Source organism: Rattus norvegicus, chromosome 16 (assembly GCF_036323735.1).
Source record: "Rattus norvegicus strain BN/NHsdMcwi chromosome 16, GRCr8, whole genome shotgun sequence".
Lineage (NCBI taxonomy): Eukaryota > Metazoa > Chordata > Mammalia > Rodentia > Muridae > Rattus > Rattus norvegicus.
The window spans coordinates 76,692,149-76,710,284 of NC_086034.1; the positions used below are offsets into that span (position 1 = coordinate 76,692,149).

Consider the following 18,136-nt stretch of genomic DNA (forward strand, 5'->3'; position numbering starts at 1 on the left):
CCCTCTGCACAAGGGAAGTAGGAGGTCAGCCTTGTCAGGAGGTTGGGGAGACTCAGTAGAGCAGAGGAATAGAGGTAGCATATACCAGAGAGGCCCAAGGTGAGGAAGGGTTGGGTCTCTGTTTCTGTCTCTGTCTCTGTCTCTCTTTGTCTCTCTCTGTCTGTCTCTGTCTCTCTGTCTGTGTCTGTGTCTGTGTCTCTGTCTCTCTCTTTCCCCCCAGGTGCTCTTCATGTTGCCTAGGCTACTCTCAAACACTGGGCCTAAGTGACCCTGACCGCAGTCTACTGAGTAGGCTGGCAGGCCTATTTGCTGGGGGGACAGTTCTGTGAGTGGTGATATTTTAAAACACCTTGACTCCCTGACCTGTAAGTGGGGCTAGCACATAGTAGTCACAGAGCCTGGGACCTGCTGCTGCTATTTTGTGTCTGTATTGGTACCTAGAACTGCTTACAGGGCACTCAGGCAGAGCCCCAGCAGTACTCCATGTTCTCCGACCCTGAGGAGACTGCTCTGTTGGGATACTTTACGGACTCCCCTCTGTACACAGCCGCCCCACCCATCCTGGCAGGTGCAGCAAGTGATGTGCAGTGGCCACACGCTTTGTACCAAGAATTGTTCTGCGTTCTCACCACGTTCTCCACACCCTGGAAAGAATGTGCTGTGTGTGTGTTCAAACAAAGTCGATAAAGAGAAGGGCAGAACAGTAAATCTCGCAATCCAAAGAAGTATTGAAGAGGTGCCATATAAGCTATTTTGTGTAAGGCTCACTCTTTCAGCTCAGCACTCAGGTGACTGGCAGCCAAAGAGAAATGACCATGGAGCTGCCTATTAAAGGTAATTGAACTGGATTGAGTAAACACAGGAAGAGAAGAACTAATTTATATTGGGTAGAACGATGAGGATTATACTAAGACCAAGAGATGCATAGAGTACAGGATGTTGTGAATAAAAATATAAACAGCCAGCTGAACCTCAGGTAATTCCTGAGCGATTCCTTTGGTGTGAATATATGAGAACAGAAGATGTACTTACAGTAAAGTAGATTGCCGTTGATCTGAAATTGAAATTTAACTGGACATCCTATATGGGCAGTGTTCATTTAGGTTATGAATGTGCCCTTGACATGTTGGAGAGCTGTTACTTCTTAAGATCAGTGGAGGTTATACACCAAGTGGCAGAAAACGAGCAACCCACGTCCACAGACATGTGAGATTCATTCAGAAGGAGAACCGAGAAGCCACAGTCTGTTGTCATTGTCAGTATGGTGGCCAATAGTCATCTGTCTCCTGCACATGTGGATGGCGCAGTGGATGGCAGTCTGTCATCAAGCCATGCTATTTCTGTGTCTATGTACACGTAAGGCTATGGCGTGGAGTGATGGATATGTTTCTATATTAGTCCGGGTGCTACTTATCTTATCACCATTCTACTACTATGAAGAGACACCATGCTCAAGGCAACTCTTACAGTAAAAGAAAGCATTTCCTTTGGTGCATGTTTACAGTGTCAGGGGCTTAGTCCATCATGGCCATGGAGGGGAACATGGTGGCAGGGAGACAGGCATGGTGCTGGAGAAGTAGGTGAGATCTATATTCTGATCTATAGGCTGAGAGACACTGGGCCTGGCATGGGCTTTTGAAATCTTGAAGGCTACTCATTTGCAGTGACACACCTCCACCAGCAAGGCCTCACCTCCAAATCCTTCCTGGACAGTTTACCACTGGGGACCAAGCATGCAAACATGTGAGCCCGTGGGCACCGAACTCATTCAAGTCACCACAGATTGGCTAGTTTTGTCTGCTTGTGTGTGGACACAGCCATGTCCCTTCAACCTTTGGAAGAGGTTGAAGTGACAAAGAGACATTTGGACTGCTGATTTCAAATATGGGGAAATGGGGCCGGGAACCCAGGAATAACTAAGATTCTCCACTTGAGCCTCTTGAAGGACACAGAGCTGCTGACGCCTCACTATAGTACTGTGTAACTGACCTGCGCTCTCGAATCCTCTGTGATCTTCGGCCTACTAAGTTTATGGCAATCTGCTATAATCACGGCAGGACTATAATTTACAGTCTTTCAGAACCGGAGAAGCTCCTACCCTTCAGATTTGTGTATCTCATTCTAAGTGAGTCGTACCTTCAAGACAAAAACGAAACAAAGCAAAATAACCAAAAACAAAATAAACAATGCTGTACTGACACATGGATAGGTAGAAAAGACATTGATGGAGCCAAGAGGCGGAGTTGTGCAAATATGGGCTCCACATCCATGACGCTGGGACTCTGGGGAGAAGATGGTGGTCTTCTCAGGCTATGGAAGAAGAGTGGAACTGGAAAGAAATTAATCTTGACTATTACCTTATATGCTACATAAAAAGATAATTAAAGCCTATTAGAGGCCTGACTATGGGAGTTTATTAAAACTAATACAAGAATCAGCAAGATAGCTTGGTAGGCACAGTGCTTCCTGCACAAGTGTGAGAACCGGGCTTTGGGTTCCCAGCACTGACATACTATCTGGGCAGGATTGGTGCCCCACTTATAATCAACACTCAGAGTTGAAACAGTGGCTGCCCAGAGCACACTGGCTAGCTGGACCACCGAATCAGCAGACTCTGTGTTTGGTGAGAGATGCTGCTTCAGTAAATAAAGGATCAAAGACACCTGATTTCAACCCCTGTCCTTTATATGCATGTACACCCACCTGTGCCCCCCACATACATATGTAGACATGTGATATCAACCTGCATCTCTTTATGTATTTATACCCATGTTGTATGCCCACATATGTAGACATGTGATATCAACCTGTATCCTCCTCATGTATTTATACCCATGTGTGTCCCCACATATGTAGACATGTGATGTCAACCTATGTCCTCTACATGCATGTATATCCGTGTGCTCCCACATTCACATGTGTGCATACACGAATGCATGCACACAACACACACACACACACACACACACACACACACACACACACACGAGAGAGAGAGAGAGAGAGAGAGAGAGAAGGAGAGAGAGAGAGAGAGAGAGAGAGAGAGAGAGATCACATGTGTGTACAAAGAAACCTAGGGCTTTTAGAGGAAAATCCCATGAATACTTTTGCCAAGTTGAGGAAGAATTAAGCATGTAAAAAGATTGACTTTATTAGCTTAAGAACTTTGTTTACCAATAGACATCAGAAGGCTGACAGCACAGAATGCAGTCAGAATGGAGGAGGCATTTGCAATGCTTGTCAACTGACAAAAAGGTCTTATCTGAAAAATACAGGAGGGAGAGGCACTATTAGAAATAACAGTTCCTGTGTCACTTTGAACATGTCAATGTCAATTTGAACATCGTCATGGTCAAATCTACTGTTGTAATAAGCAAAATTCTTTTTTGTCCTCTAATTATTTCTCAATTTTTATTTTAGAAAACATTACTACTAACCGTGTCAGCTCTGGGAATTCTGTGCCACAAGCCGTGGGTGATTCACCAGGGTCTGTGCAAAATATGGCTTCTGACACTAGAGGACTCCTCACACACCAAGGCCCTGGCTACTTGTCAGACAGCCCACCATCCCCTGGAGGAACAGCATCACAGAAGTGCTTTGTACAGATCAAAGGCATGACCTGTGCGTCCTGTGTGTCTAACATAGAAAGGAGTCTGCAGAGACATGCCGGTAAGAGGCCTGCAGCGTTGGTGAGTTTGCTTTGTATTAGCTCTTCATCGACTGTATTTAACAGTCTGGCAGCAAGCCATTGCACGATACTGTCGATGTTCGTCTAACAGCTCCCCTGTGTGATCGGCAGTCTGTCCCATGAGTATTTGTTTTGTTACAAAGTAGATCGTTGAGCATATTAGCCAGGAAGGGTCAAGGTATAGTCTATGGAAAGATTTCTCCCTTAGCTTTTCCCAGTCTCTTGCCCTCATCCCATCAGTCCCTCTATAGACAATGAAACACCTCTCCGTGCTTAGCATTTCCAGTTTCAGATACTCTGCCCTGCTGACTCCAGAAGCTGATACATTCTTGGTTTGCTGGGTTTGCCCTCCTGATGATGTCTGTAGTGTTGCTCCTTAAACTGCAAGTGCAGCATCATCTTGTTCTCGTTTCTGTTCGGCAATGCTTTGATGGTGACCCCACCTCCATCCCTTGAGCAGAGCCGACCTCGAGTTCTGACTCCTGACCCTGCATCAGGCTTAACTCAGGCTGGCTGGCTTTTCCAGCCTTCTGTCCACTCTTTACAAGCACCGGAGCCCTTGCTTGGGTCATCGTCACAAATGGAGGTGTGTCACGGGAGAACTTTTGTCAACCGTGGCCTGGCTGCAGATAAATTAAGATGCCATTTCTCGGTATTTACATGTCTGCTCTTGACTCTAACCTCTAGCTTCTGTCTCCAATGGCATATTTCCTAAAGCACGTCATGCCTTCATTATTTGAGTGTGACTTTTCTCCTTAAACCAACACCATAGTGTTGGCCAGATGATCTACAGGTTTTTTTACTTTTCACTTTTGGAAATCCTTAAAAACTTGGAAAGTATAAATAAGACCATTTTTTAAAAAAAATTAAATATTTTCTTTGTATGACAGAAAGGGAAAGAAAAGTATGCCTTTCTGTGACAGCGGTTGTGTTCTCTGCAGCCACACCCCTTGCGTGATGCACATGTAACAACGTTCTAAAGGCTTGGCATCCCCAGGGGCCGGATGGGCTTTGGAATCCCAGACCCACTAAGTCAGAATCTGATTTAACACAGTCCTCAGATGGCTCCTAAGCCTGTTAATGTCTGAGAAGGGTTGTTCAGGAATAATAGCTCTCTAACCCGACTGTAAGTTAGAATCACCCAAAAAATCTTTTTAAAATGACATTTGACGTTTACCCTGGAGGTCCTGAGCTGCCTGATCTGTGTTAGGAGCCATCAAAGCTGCTCATGGTTCCCCAAGAGATGCTCCTGCCCAGCCAATTTCGAGAGCTACTGTTCTGGAGGATTTCTTGGTTAAATCATACAGACAACAACATCAGCCCAGTTGCCACATCCAGAGTCACAGTTGCGACCTGATGGTTCCAGGTATTCTCTCCGTGTTGGTCGCCTTGATGTCGGGAAAGGCAGAGGTCAAGTATGACCCAGAGGTCATCCAGTCTCCCAGGATAGCTCAGCTCATCGAGGACCTGGGCTTCGAAGCAGCAATCATGGAGGACAACACAGTCTCTGAAGGTGACATCGAACTGATTGTAAGTGCAGTGGCGATCCCCTAGAGCAGTGGCCCTGTTTTGTTTGACCTGCTTGTGAGGGAGGCCTGGCTGTGTCGGAGAGTGAGAGGAAGCCTTCCTAATGTGTATACCCAGAGTCAAGAGAGAAAGACAGGGGATCGTAAGTGTCCCTGTGGCTAGTCAGGACAGCCGAGCTGCCAAGCTCTGGATTCAGAGACAAACCTGCCTTGATGTGGAAAGCAGTCAACGGTGACATCGCCTTATGTCTTCTCCGTGCACATGTGCACTGTGCATGTGTGCACACACATACAGAAAGTCAATAAATATGGCCTGGGAAAGGCTCAGTGGGAAGGGTGCTTACCGCCAAGCCCGGCACCTGTGTTTGAGCCCCAAAACCTACACAGAGAAGAGAACAGACTCCCACAACTTGTCTCTCACCTCCCCATGTAGGCCTTGGAAAGTGCTTTCCTGTATTCATAAACATGCACAAGCAAATAGAGTATTAGAAAAAGCAAGAACTTGTCAATGTACTATATTGTAGTTTTCGTTCTGTAAGCTAACCCCTGCACCTCCTCGAAACAGGGTCTTACTATGGTTTTTTTTTTTTTTTTGCTTACTTTTTAAAACAGAGTCTCATTATGTAGACCAGGCTGGCCTCAAAGTCACAGAGATTTGCCTGTTTTTGCCTCCCACATGTTGGGGTCAGAGGCCCGTGTCACTGCGACCAGGTGAACATTCTATGTGAACGTTTGAATTTCTTTGTTTGCACAGGCTAGCCGTGTGCCCTGCCACTAATTCATACCCAACCTAGAACTCGGGCACTTCATCTGTAGTCTAGGCTATCTCACGTGCCTCATCTGTGTCCAGCAGTGCAATGTGACGTCACACTTAGAAGTTTTGTTTCCAGGGTTATGGGACTCAGTGGTTTGGCAGGGGCATCACAGGTACCAGTTTAAGATCTTGCCCTGTTGCTGAAGGGACATCTGTTAGCCTAGTCTCCAACAGCTTGCCTCCCTGTGCAGACCACAGTGGCTCAGAGTAGACACTGGACACAGGTTTTCAGGGCTGAAAACCTCACTGCTCCTCACTGGTGTGAGACAATGCAAAAGTTAGTAAGCCTATCAACACTTCAGGTCGGAGGCCTCTGCCCTAGGCCTGACGAGAACAATACAGTGCCCAAGGTAGCGCCTAGCGTCTTGAGAGAGCATAGTAAAATTATCACCGCAAAGATAAAAGAGAGCTTAGGTGTTAGAATGAAATACCCGTGCACTTGTAAAGTGTGTGTGGTCCATCCAGCAGGAGGAGCAGATGAGCCGCTGCCTGGTGGTTCTCCCTTTCTTGTCTTGTGCTTGGGAACCATGCCACACTACCTTTTGGATCTCTGTGGTACACCTTACCGTCACTTGTCAACACCCTCCGTGTGTTTTAGGAGCAGCCATAGCCCACATGCTGCACTGCATCAGAGTCATTTCCTAAACCCTCTTCTCTTGATAACTCGGCCCTGCCACTTTCTTCATTAGAGCCAGCAGGGCACGGGCGCAGACCAGATCCCAGTGACACTTGAAAGTGTAGACTGTTAAAGAGTTCTGAGGATTTTGCAAAGGTGCACTTCCACATATTTGATATGCAGTGGCTGCTGCAGTGTTGCTGGTGAGAGAACACTGTGGAGTGCTCCAAAAGCCCGTTCTTAACCAAAAGCCAAACTCCGGGCTGCAGCCACTGGCTAAATGGTTACTATTGCCTACACTGGAGTTGGGGGAAAGCCACTGAACCCCTGGGATTGGCATCTGTGCATGGGGAAGTAGCTACCCGCTGCTTAAGCTCCTGAGGTCCATTGGAAAGGCTCATCTCAGTCTTGGGATTCTGTCTTGCAGATCACAGGGATGACCTGCGCTTCCTGTGTTCACAACATAGAATCTAAGCTCACAAGGACAAATGGCATCACTTACGCCTCTGTGGCCCTCGCCACCAGCAAAGCCCATGTGAAGTTTGACCCTGAAATCATTGGTCCACGTGACATCATCAAGGTCATCGAGGTAGCTAATTCCTGAGAACTTTGTATCCACTTTTACAAAGCAGTAAGACATAATCATGGAAGAAGGTAGTTAAGCCAGATTCAAATGTCCTCTAAACACCATGGGCTTTTGCAACAGTTGTAAGGTCAGTTGCTTAATTAATTGAAGAAAGGTAATGAGCGGCAGATCTTCTGAGCAGAGCCTCAGTGAGTGGGTAAGAAAGAGATGAGGCAGGGCTGGCAAGGGCCTCAGCAGGCAAAGGTGCTTTCCGTGGAAGCCTGACAACTCAAGCTTGATCCCCGGAACCCATGGTAGGCAAGAGCTGCCTCCCAAAAGCCATCATGCTCCCACATATGTGCTCGTGCACACGCACGTGTGCACGCGTTCTCTCTCTCTCTCTCTCTCTCTCTCTCTCTCTCTCTCTTAAAAGAAAAAGATGACAGGAAAAAGACATTATCATTTTTAGTTTTAGCTATTTCCTGAAGATCATCAGTCGTGACAAGATACTTGGCGTAGAGATAAATTGCTCAGTCGCCATTTAAAAATATTATTTCTACCTGTGCTGGGCATGTGCAGACTCAGGATGCTGGCACTAATCCCACGCTTCCCTCCCTGCTAGACTTGTAGGAGAATTTGGTTGTCTTGCTTTAGGAAACCAGAGGGCTCACGACTGTCCTTCCCCTCGCTCCCTCTGTTAGTCCACAGACTCCCCACTTCCGTTTTAATGTCCTCCCTGTAGCCGACCTTAAGAGAGTGAGCATCCACGGTGGTTGGAAAGGGTTAAGACAGTCCAAACTAAGTGAGATCAGTGTGCAGTAGCCAGTGGTAAAGGTTCATTAAACTTAGCAAAGCTGCTCATGAAATGAAACATTGTATCAGGCTGCATGCCATTGATACAGTCTCATTCTAAATTCTCCCTTCCTGGGCATGCGTATGTAGAGAGGTGTCTGCGGTGTGGCCCAGCAGAGCTTTCTGATAGGGAAATGATGTGCTGCCGCCGCCGCTTTTATACAGGCAGGCTGGCTAGCTTCACCACTGCCTCATCCAAGGAGGATGGCACCTCAGGGCAGTTAAGTCCTTGCTCACTGATACCCCCAGCTCACCAGAGGCAAGACGGCCCTCCCAGCTCAGATCCCATCCTACTCTACCCTAAACCTTAGAGAACTGTGTCCACATGTCACCCACGGGGCTGAGGAGTCACCATGATGCTGCGAACAGGAAGGAGAGCTCTCGGTGGGGGTCTTCAATCATGGCTTGTGTGCACTTTGACTTCTAATATCTTAGCTCCTTCCACTCTGCTCAGTGATTGGGTGTAGCCTCCAGGACCTCTGTCCAAAATGGAGGAAAATTAGAATACTGCCTGGTTACCAGGCTTGGGTGACTCTGGGGCCTCTTTTCCTGATACAGCCAGGCTGGAATCAGTTATGAGAATATTTGTCTTCTGTTGCCTTTAATGCCTTCTACCATGACCACACTGAGCATAACATCTTGGGCTGTCTTGATTGTGCTGACAGGACATTCTCTGGCAGCTCTCCTTGTGCGTACACACAAGGAGCAGCAGAGCCGTGATGCTCAGACGGAGGCGGTGGTGGCAGAGCTTGAGGAAAGCACAGGGTTGAGGTAGAGTTTGTCAGGACACAAGAAAGCCACTCCTCACGTAGTGAGGCCCTCCCTGAACACAGCAGGAAGTTGCTTGGCAGAAGCCGAGAGACCCATTCTCTGCACCCAGTTCTTTAACACACTTTCTCTCTCTAACCTTCCTTTTCCTCGTGCGTGGGTGAAGTACCAGACCACAAGGCATCCAGAATTCTTTAACTCAAGACTCTTGAGGTCAACCCTGGTCAGCTTTGGGACCCACCGGAGTGAGCATGAAGATGCCAACTGCCTTTACTTCGAGTAGGGAGAGGGATTTCCATTCAGTGCCTTGTATGCACGGTGGCACAGTCACTCTGTCAGCACACAGAGTACTCAACCCCTGAACGGGCTTTGGAAACCATTTTCAACATAGATTACCCCAGAGGAAAACCTTAGGTCACCAGAGGAACTTTGATATTTCAATTTCCAGTGCTGGAAATGCTTTCTACAAGTGCACATTTTAATCGGAACCTCCCCCCTCACTCCCCACCCCTCTTTTCATCACAAGGAAATCGGCTTTCATGCTTCCCTGGCCCACAGAAACCCCAACGCTCATCACTTGGACCACAAGACGGAAATAAAACAGTAGGTAGAAAACAGAAGGTGAACGCTTGCCCCGGCTAAGGCTCTGTCCCCTCCCCACTGACTGTGGCCCATGCTGATGCCAGCAGGCTCAGCCGTGTGACCTTGACACCCCAGCTTCCTGTGTTGCCTTCAGCCTTGGTTCCTTGCCTTTTTGCCCTTGTGACGTCAGCAGCAGGAACCATGCAGTCTGTAGATGTTTCTGGATATTGGCAGCGTCTGTGTCTGCACTGCCCAGCTTGGTAGTGTACTTGAGAGGCACCAGGTGCGTGTGCGTCCCAATGAGTGCAGAACCAAGGGATTTTTTTCTTCTCTTTTCTTTTAAATTTCACTAAGTTTAACTACTTTAGCTAAAATTCAGACACCCGTAGTTGGTGGCTGTTTTAAATATTTAATACTACTCTTAAGCTTCACTCATTTTAATTTAAAAGCTGGCCTTTTATTTTACGGTCTATTCCGGCTTTGTTTGCATAAGTTGTAGAAGTATAGTCTGAAGACAGTCTTCTGAGCTACATGGAAAGAAAATGGCCAGCTCAGGGAAGGACGGGTAGCTCAGGTGACAGGGCCTGTGCTTAGCCTGCACAAGGTCCCTGAAATCTCCAGGGCAGAATGGGGGTGAGGGTGGGGCGGCCGAGGATGCAGATCAAGGTTAATTCATTGATCATCTCAGATCATTTCCGCACACTTGAAGGCTGCTGTTGGATTCAGGGCAGTACCTTAGAGCAGCTCCTTGCCCTGTTAGGAAAGAGTGAGCCAACTGTGACATTGGTGGCTTAAGCAAATTCTGGACAGTCTGAGAAGAAGGAGATCCAGGATTTGAAACTCAGAGAAGTGTGCTAAGCTCAGGGTGTCAATAGGGAGTGATAGATCCTTCTGGGGCTTTGATGGCGCCCTCTGCTTGGTCCAATTGACTCCCCGGGGTGCAGGGCAAACTATCAGTCGAGGATTTAGGAAACTAGTTGGGTCTGTCTCTTGGATGGCCCCAGGCAGCAGCCTGAGTGCTCCAGGCTGCAGGATATACATTAGGATACACAGCTTACAAGTACCTTCCTTGAGGGTTCACACTGCCTGTTTGGAATATCACGCGTGTTGTATGTAGCTCACATGCAGTCACAGATGTCGTCTGTGGCCCTTGGTCTCTGGCTTTTGTGTTTATTGGCAGACTCACTAATCTTACACTCCTATTCTAAATAGTTGTTTAAATGTGTAAATAAACTTCTATGAATAAAATGCTATTTCCACCCACTTTTTACATTGAGGGGAATCTACATAAGAATGCAAAGAGCACTCTAGGCAGCTGTAGAGTAAGAGTGGGAACCTCTTTGGGGGCTAGTTCTCATCTTTGGGGCCTCATTTGTTGTTCCTGCAAATTGGTGGCCACCAGCTTACTACGCAAAAGGCAGAACTGAGCCCAAGCAGCCTTTCAGCAATGCCTGGCCCTTCAGGTCACTGATAGCGTCAGGCGACCTCCCTGTTGTTTTAATCCATCTTTAATCTGATCCCAGTGCCAGGAGGTTCTGACGTCTGTGTGGCCGGCTTTACCTTCCAGGTGGAAGAAATCTTTCCTGTGCAGCCTGGTGTTTGGCATCCCCGTCATGGGCTTGATGATCTACATGCTAATCCCCAGCAGTAAGCCCCACGAGACCATGGTCCTGGACCACAACATCATTCCAGGACTGTCCGTTCTAAACCTCATTTTCTTCATCTTGTGTACCTTCGTCCAAGTATGTATTGGGAGGCCGGCTAAACCTGTCTGCCCTTGATGCCCAGGCATGGCTAATGGATCTCTGTTCTTTGGCTGTGTCAGCAGCCCTTTAGCCTGGCTCCAGTCATGGCAACTTTGCAGCATCACCTCTAGGGAGCTGCTGCTGCTGTTATTTCTGTCTTATGACCAGAGGGGAGGGCAGGGTAGAGGGGGGCTGCCAATGTGGGAACTAATAAGAAAGGCCGGGTTTCACAGTCACAGGTCATTGCGAGTGATTAAAACTTGTCAGAACAGCCACCCTCTCCTTGTCAGCTCGGTGAGCCTATCTGTCCCGTGTGTGTGTGTGTGTGTGTGTGTGTGTGTGTGTGTGTGTGTGTGTGTGTGTGTGTGAGTGTGTGTCTTACAAATGACAGGACTCAGGACCTCATACATGCCATACATGCTAGGCAAGTGTGCCATTGCTCAGTAATGCCTCGAGTCCTCGCTTCCTGATTGGTTTATTATTATTTTAGTTTTCCCTGTTGTCCCTGGAGCTCATGCTTCTGCTGACTGTTGTATCCTTAAAGGCAAAGCCATGGTCTCCGTCTCTGGATGAAGTTCTCTAAAGCAAGGAGGCTGTGTAGAACCTCTGTGCATGGATGGAGATACATGCGTGAGAATGTCTGCGTGTGCACTTTCTGACATGTGAAACTAGGACATTTAGGGGGTAACCGTTTGTAGGCTGGATTATTTTCCCTATATTTCCTTTTTAACTGAAAATGGGCTTTGTCCTTATTGTGAGCAATTTCACCAATACTGAAGCAAAGGGAAATGAACTCCAAATGATTACACTGACTGCCTCTGGCCCAGTCCTGTTCCTAGTACTGCTGCCACATCTTCAGGAGTTTCTCTCTCTCTCTCTCTCTCTCTCTCTCTCTCTCTCTCTCTCTCTCTCTCTCCCCCTCCCTCCCTCCCTCTCTCTCTTTCTCTCTCCCCCGCCCCATATCCCACCTTTGTACAGCAAACCTTTCTGTCTCTATCTCTGTCTCTCTATCTGTCTCTCTTTCTGTCTCTATCTCTGTCTCTCTATCTGTCTCTCTTTCTGTCACTATCTCTGTCTCTCTTTCTGTCACTATCTCTGTCTCTATGTATATATGTGTACATGTGTTTGCATGTGTGTGTATGCTTGTGTGTGAATGCGTGTTTGTCCTATACAGACACAGATGTCTGTTAATGGAGGTGGGGGCCACGTGAGAACACTAATGGATGCTGCCCCTCTTATTTGAGTTGCGGCCATATTTCGCATCACTGGCTTACCTTTAGAGACCATTCACGATGTAAGTGAATAGCATCATCGTCGTTACCATTCTCTTATTACAGACATTTCCATGGTATGTCTGCCTTCCAAACACCCCGTACCCTTGGTCATCCATTTCTGGGGGCAGTAGTACTCTGAATGGGGAAGTGTGTTTCATTGGAGGCTGAGGCAACGTGTGTGCCCATCACTATCAAATAATCATACAGAATAGAGTGGCATCAGCTACATACAAGAACCTAGAATACTCATTGTTCTGAGCCTGGATCTCCCCCCTCCTCAGCCAGCCCTCGCCCTCCCTGTCTTTCAGTTCCTGGGTGGGTGGTACTTCTATGTCCAAGCCTACAAATCGCTGAGACACAAGTCAGCCAACATGGATGTGCTCATCGTACTCGCCACGACCATTGCCTATGCCTACTCCCTGGTCATCCTGGTGGTTGCCATAGCTGAAAAGGCGGAGAAGAGCCCAGTGACCTTCTTTGACACACCCCCCATGCTCTTCGTCTTCATCGCCCTGGGACGGTGGCTGGAGCACGTGGCAAAGGTAGCTACAGCTTCCAGTTAAGGAAAGATCGGTACTTTCAGTAATCTGAGTCTTAGCCCAAGGGCAATGTGTGCTGAGAACTACTAATCACACACACTATAGCGAATGGCCAAGAGGAATCTGAACCCCCGTGTAATTAGGGGCCTGAAGTCACTAATCTCCCAGCTGGTTGCTCTTTCTGAAATCCCGGCTAATCTGGCTAATTAGTAAAACCTTTGTCCGGGTAATTGCGTGGTGGAACAAACTCTGAACTTAGCACCTAATGGATTGCAGTTAGTTAGTGTAGAAATCCACACTTCGGAGCGGGTGATGTTTTGCACTCTGCTGTGGAGCCTGTAGTGAGGGGGAAGGACATTATATTGAAGGTGAAAGGAAATGGCCCTGGGCAGACTGGGGTTGTGTTCATCCACAGTGGAATTCAAGCTCTGTGTCGTCAGCAGCGCTGGGCTGGCTCTGGTGCTGGCATGCACGGCTGCCTTAGTGGCACGGTTGTGGTTTTTACACCAGCCACCTTCAGCGCTATCCTCGTGAGTGTCAGCCTGGGTTTGGACCGACAGCTCTCATCCTGGTTATTTCCTAGAGCAAAACTTCAGAAGCCCTCGCAAAACTCATGTCACTCCAAGCCACAGAAGCCACAGTTGTGACCCTGGGAGAGGACAACTTAATCCTCAGGTACGTTGTGTCGATCGGTAGAGCTTGGGATCCTTTTGTATCACCTGTGTAGTGACAAGTGTCACCCTGAAGCCTGCATCAGCTGCTAAATGCAGTTGGACCAGTGATCTTTCTAAAGGTCTACATTGTAGTGTCTGTCTGTACTGCTGTGTAGTGGGATCCTTCAGCAGCTGCCTGCTTTCTTACGATAAAGTCTGTAGCCCTTGCATAGCAGTGGGACTCTGATATGAACTGTGCATGCCCCTCTTGAGTTTAGCCCCAGCCCTTGCTCACAGTGAGGCAAGTATAATCGTCCCCCAACACCCATGGCATTTGGCTCTAGGACCCTTGGATACCAAGTGCCTCATATGAAATGAAATGATATTTGCATAGAATTCACATCCTCCCACATACTTTAAACCATCATTAAAATAATTGTGATACATTTGCAATGCAAACGGAATGCAAATGGGTTTATCCTGTATTGTTTAGAGAATTTAGAGAGCAGTGATGCAAAAATATGTGTGTTGTGGATATAGACCGGTGACCCCTGCACCCCTGCCCTGTGTGTGTGTGTGTGTGTGTGTGTGTGTGTGTGTGTGTGTGTGTGTTGCTGGGGATGGGACCCAGGGCCTCCTACATGCTAAGCAAGTGCTGTACCACCAAGTTATATCCCCAACCCATCCCTGAATATTTTTGATGCAAGATTGGTTGTGTCTGCTAATCTAGAGCTCTTAGGTGCATAGGGCTTGCTAAAAAAGGTCCAATAGTCAGTCTAGAACCCACTCTAATTATAGACGAGGAGGATGTTATCCGAGTGTCTTCTGTTGCAGAGAGGAGCAAGTGCCCATGGAGCTGGTGCAGCGAGGTGACATCATCAAGGTTGTCCCTGGGGGCAAGTTCCCAGTGGACGGGAAAGTCCTGGAAGGCAACACCATGGCAGATGAGTCCCTCATCACAGGTTAGGTGGCTTGTTTTATGCTCTCTTTGGAGGGGGTCATGGTGGTCTTTGGTTCATGTGATGTTGAGTGGGCTGAGTGAATGATTGACGTCTGTCTCTCTCCTAGGAGAGGCCATGCCTGTCACCAAGAAACCCGGGAGCATAGTGATTGCTGGCTCTATAAATGCTCATGGCTCTGTGCTCATTAAAGCTACCCATGTGGGCAATGACACTACTTTGGCTCAGATTGTCAAGTTGGTGGAAGAGGCCCAGATGTCAAAGGTAATGATGAACCTTAAAACACATAATGAAACCCCTCCTTTGAGAAATGATCTCAAAGGGATTTAGCTCAGTGAGTAGACCACCAGCCTAGCATACCAGAGGCTCTGAATCGGATCTCCAGTGCAGAATGAAACGGAGGGGTGGAGCCAAAGCATCCTCATATTCCTAGCTAGTCGAGAGGCAGGAGTTAGAACGTCAGGACTTAAAGCTCACCCATGACCCCAGTCCGCTCCAGACTACCTGGGCTGCATTATTCCTTGCCTCGAAACAAAACAAATGTGAGGAATGACCTCAAAGGTTCATAGCTCCACCCGTCAAGGATCAAGTTGAGATTGATTTTTAAAGATAGCAGTGGAGGGAGTGGAGGGAGCTTACATGTGTCTGTCTTAGTAGGTTGTACCTTCCTGTGATCTTAACGCTTTATCTCCATAGGCTCCCATTCAGCAGCTGGCTGACCGGTTCAGTGGATATTTCGTCCCATTTATCATCATTATTTCAACCTTAACATTGGTGGTGTGGATCATCATCGGCTTTGTCGATTTTGGTATTGTTCAGAAGTACTTTCCTGTAAGTCGAAGGCCTTGAACAGGGTGGCTGTTGTGCTTGAAGTAACTCATTGCTATTAATCCTGTTCTTTTGGCTTAATTATCCTCTTATTACTGGTCTTAGTTAGGGTTTTACTGCTGTGAAGAGACACCATGACCAAGACAACTCTTATACATAAAACATTTAATTGGGGGCGGCTTACAGGTTCAGAGGTTCAGTCCATTATCCTCAAAGTGGTAGCATGGCAGCATCCAGGCAGACATGGTGCAGGAGGAGCTGAGAGTTCTACATCTTCATCTGAAGGCCGCTAGAAGTCTCACTTCTAATAAGCTAAGACGAGAGTCTTAAAGCCCATGCCCTCAGTGACACATTTCCTGCAACAAGGCCATACCTCTAAACAGGGCTACTCCCTGGACCAAGCATATTCTAACTATCACATCCCACTCCCTGGCCCCATAGGCTTGATCAAACATATGAGTCTATGGGAACCATACCTAAACATAGCATAATAAAAAAAGTACATTTAGTCCAACGTCCAGCATCCCCATAGTCTATAGCAATCCCAACAATGTTAAAAGGCCGAAGTTCAAAGATTCATTTAATGACTTAAGTGTAATCCCTAAAGCAAGACAGGAGAACAGCTGGGCAAACTCGGCATCTTCATGTCTGATGTCAGTGCAGTCTTCAGATCTCCGCTCCTTTCTCATTTTTGTTGACTGCAGCAAACTTCTTTCTCCTGGGCTAGTTCTGCTTCCTATTAGCAGCTTTCCTCAGCAGATAGCCCAGGGCTCTGGCATCTTGAACATCTTGGGGTCTTCAAGTCAACTTTAACATTACAGCTTCTCATTCCAATGTCTGGGATCCACACATGATCTTCTGGGCTCCTCCAAGGGACTTGGGTCACTTCTCCCGCTCTGCCCTCTGCAGCGCTCTAGGCTCTGGTTGATCCAGTCCACTTCACTCCACTGCTGCTGTTCTTGGTGATCATAGCATGGGAATGGCATCTGCAATACACTGTGGTCTTCTGCTGCAACTAGGCTTCACCAATAGCTTCACAGGCTCTCTCCGTGGTGCCAAACCTCAACTCCTTTGCATGATCCCTTCAGTCCTGGGCTGTGAACTGCAACTGGGGCTGCACCTTCACCGGTGACCCTCCCTGGCCTCTCACAGTGCCAAGCCACAGCTGCTCTCCATGATCCCCTCATACTTTCAAAACCAGGATCACCTGGGTGATTCTAACACATTACCAAATCCAGCTGCTGCACAAGTTACAACCTTTGCTACCTCTGGAACACAGTTTCTTTGTGCCGTCAGATAATACTTCCTAGAAGGCTTCACCCCAGTGATGCTGGTTTCTTCTTAACCACTGCTAATTTCTTAGCTTCAGCTAACCAGCATCAATTGTCCAGCATCGATTGTCCTAGTAGTCCCTTCTATTCTGGGCTTTAAATCCAGAACCACATGGCCAGAGCTGCAGAGTTCTCTATTGGCTGGGGCTAGAGCATGGCCCCTCTTATTCTATCACCAGCGTTCTGTCTTCAACTGCTTTACTTCCTAAGCTTGACTGTCCTGGAACAGTGCTCTGCAAACTTGCTGTGTAGACTGACCTTGAACTCAGAGGTCTGCATGCCTCTGTCTCCTGGGATTAGAGGTGTGTACCACCATGCCCAAGCCTAAGCTTTCCATGGCCACTGTTCCTCAAGATCTGGATCAAAAGCCTGCATCTCCCAGCCTCAGCCACTGGATCACAACTGTGCCCTCCATTTCTTGATTGTAGTTCATTCTGGATCAAAAGTCCAAACAATTTCTTGTTCAACTTCAAACACAAATAATACCTTAGCTGGGTGGGATTTTGCCCCGAGATCACCGCTCCCTTGATCTCTTTACCTGTCTGAACACAGGATTCAGTTCCATTGCACTTCTCGGTGCCCTTTTATTATTACTTGGACCATAATTTTACATTTTTCTTTTCTAAGCTTGCTAAGCTTGTTCAAGATGCTCTTCATGAGATTTAACCAGAGAACAGAGTCTCTGCTGGGCTTTATTGAGACTTACTTTGTCAATACAGTTAATATAAATCTCTTTAACTTAGCCTCAGGTAGGCTTTCAGACCAAGGGCAAATAGCCACATAATTCACCAAAATATCATGGTCTCTCAGCCACATATAACATTCTTTTCCTTTGAAACCTCTAGAACCAGGCTTCCACAGTTCAATTTATTGCTTCCGCTCTCAGCAATGAAGTCTTCCATATTCCTATAGGATTAAGCCCGTCTTAAAGCATTTCACTGCTTTCCAAACCCAAAGTCTCCAAATACACATTCTTCCAAACAAAAGCATGGTCAGGTCTATCACAGGTACCTTACCAGTCCCTGGTACCAACCTCTATCTAAGTTAGGGTTTTACTGCTGTGAAGAGTATTGGAACATGATCCCTCTTATTCTATTACTGGATTTTTGTTTGGGAGTTCCCTTATTGTTTACGCTTGGCTGTCCTGGAGCCTGCTCTGCAAACTTGCTCTGTAGATTGACCTTGAACTCAAGAGAGCTGAGTTCCATGACCAAGGCAACATTTAATTAGGGCTGGCTGACAGGTTCAGAGGTTCAGTCCATTTATCATCAAGGTGGGAGCATGGCAGCATCCAGGCAGGCATGGTGCAGGAGGAGCTGAGAGTTCTACATCTTCATCTGAAGGCTGCTAGGAGAAGACTGGCTTCCAGGCAGCTAGGATGAGGGTCTTAAGGCCC

At 47.4% G+C, this 18,136-nt stretch overlaps 1 protein-coding gene across 3 annotated transcripts in view; it reads left to right on the plus strand.

Moving 5' to 3' along the window:
- The window catches only part of Atp7b (ATPase copper transporting beta), a 71,368-nt gene that overhangs the window by 37,424 nt on the left and 15,808 nt on the right, over positions 1-18,136 (plus strand). For 2 of the 3 annotated variants that reach the window (NM_012511.2, XM_017599991.3), the window contains exons 3-12: positions 3,421-3,669; positions 5,055-5,218; positions 7,072-7,233; positions 9,356-9,432; positions 10,979-11,153; positions 12,739-12,972; positions 13,553-13,644; positions 14,457-14,584; positions 14,691-14,845; positions 15,278-15,412. In NM_012511.2, coding sequence (NP_036643.2) covers positions 3,421-3,669; positions 5,055-5,218; positions 7,072-7,233; positions 9,356-9,432; positions 10,979-11,153; positions 12,739-12,972; positions 13,553-13,644; positions 14,457-14,584; positions 14,691-14,845; positions 15,278-15,412 — 1,571 coding nt within the window. Of the gene's footprint in view, positions 1-3,420; positions 3,670-5,054; positions 5,219-7,071; positions 7,234-9,355; positions 9,433-10,978; positions 11,154-12,738; positions 12,973-13,552; positions 13,645-14,456; positions 14,585-14,690; positions 14,846-15,277; positions 15,413-18,136 lie in introns of those variants that run through there. The other variant, XM_039094191.2, reaches the window with a different exon arrangement.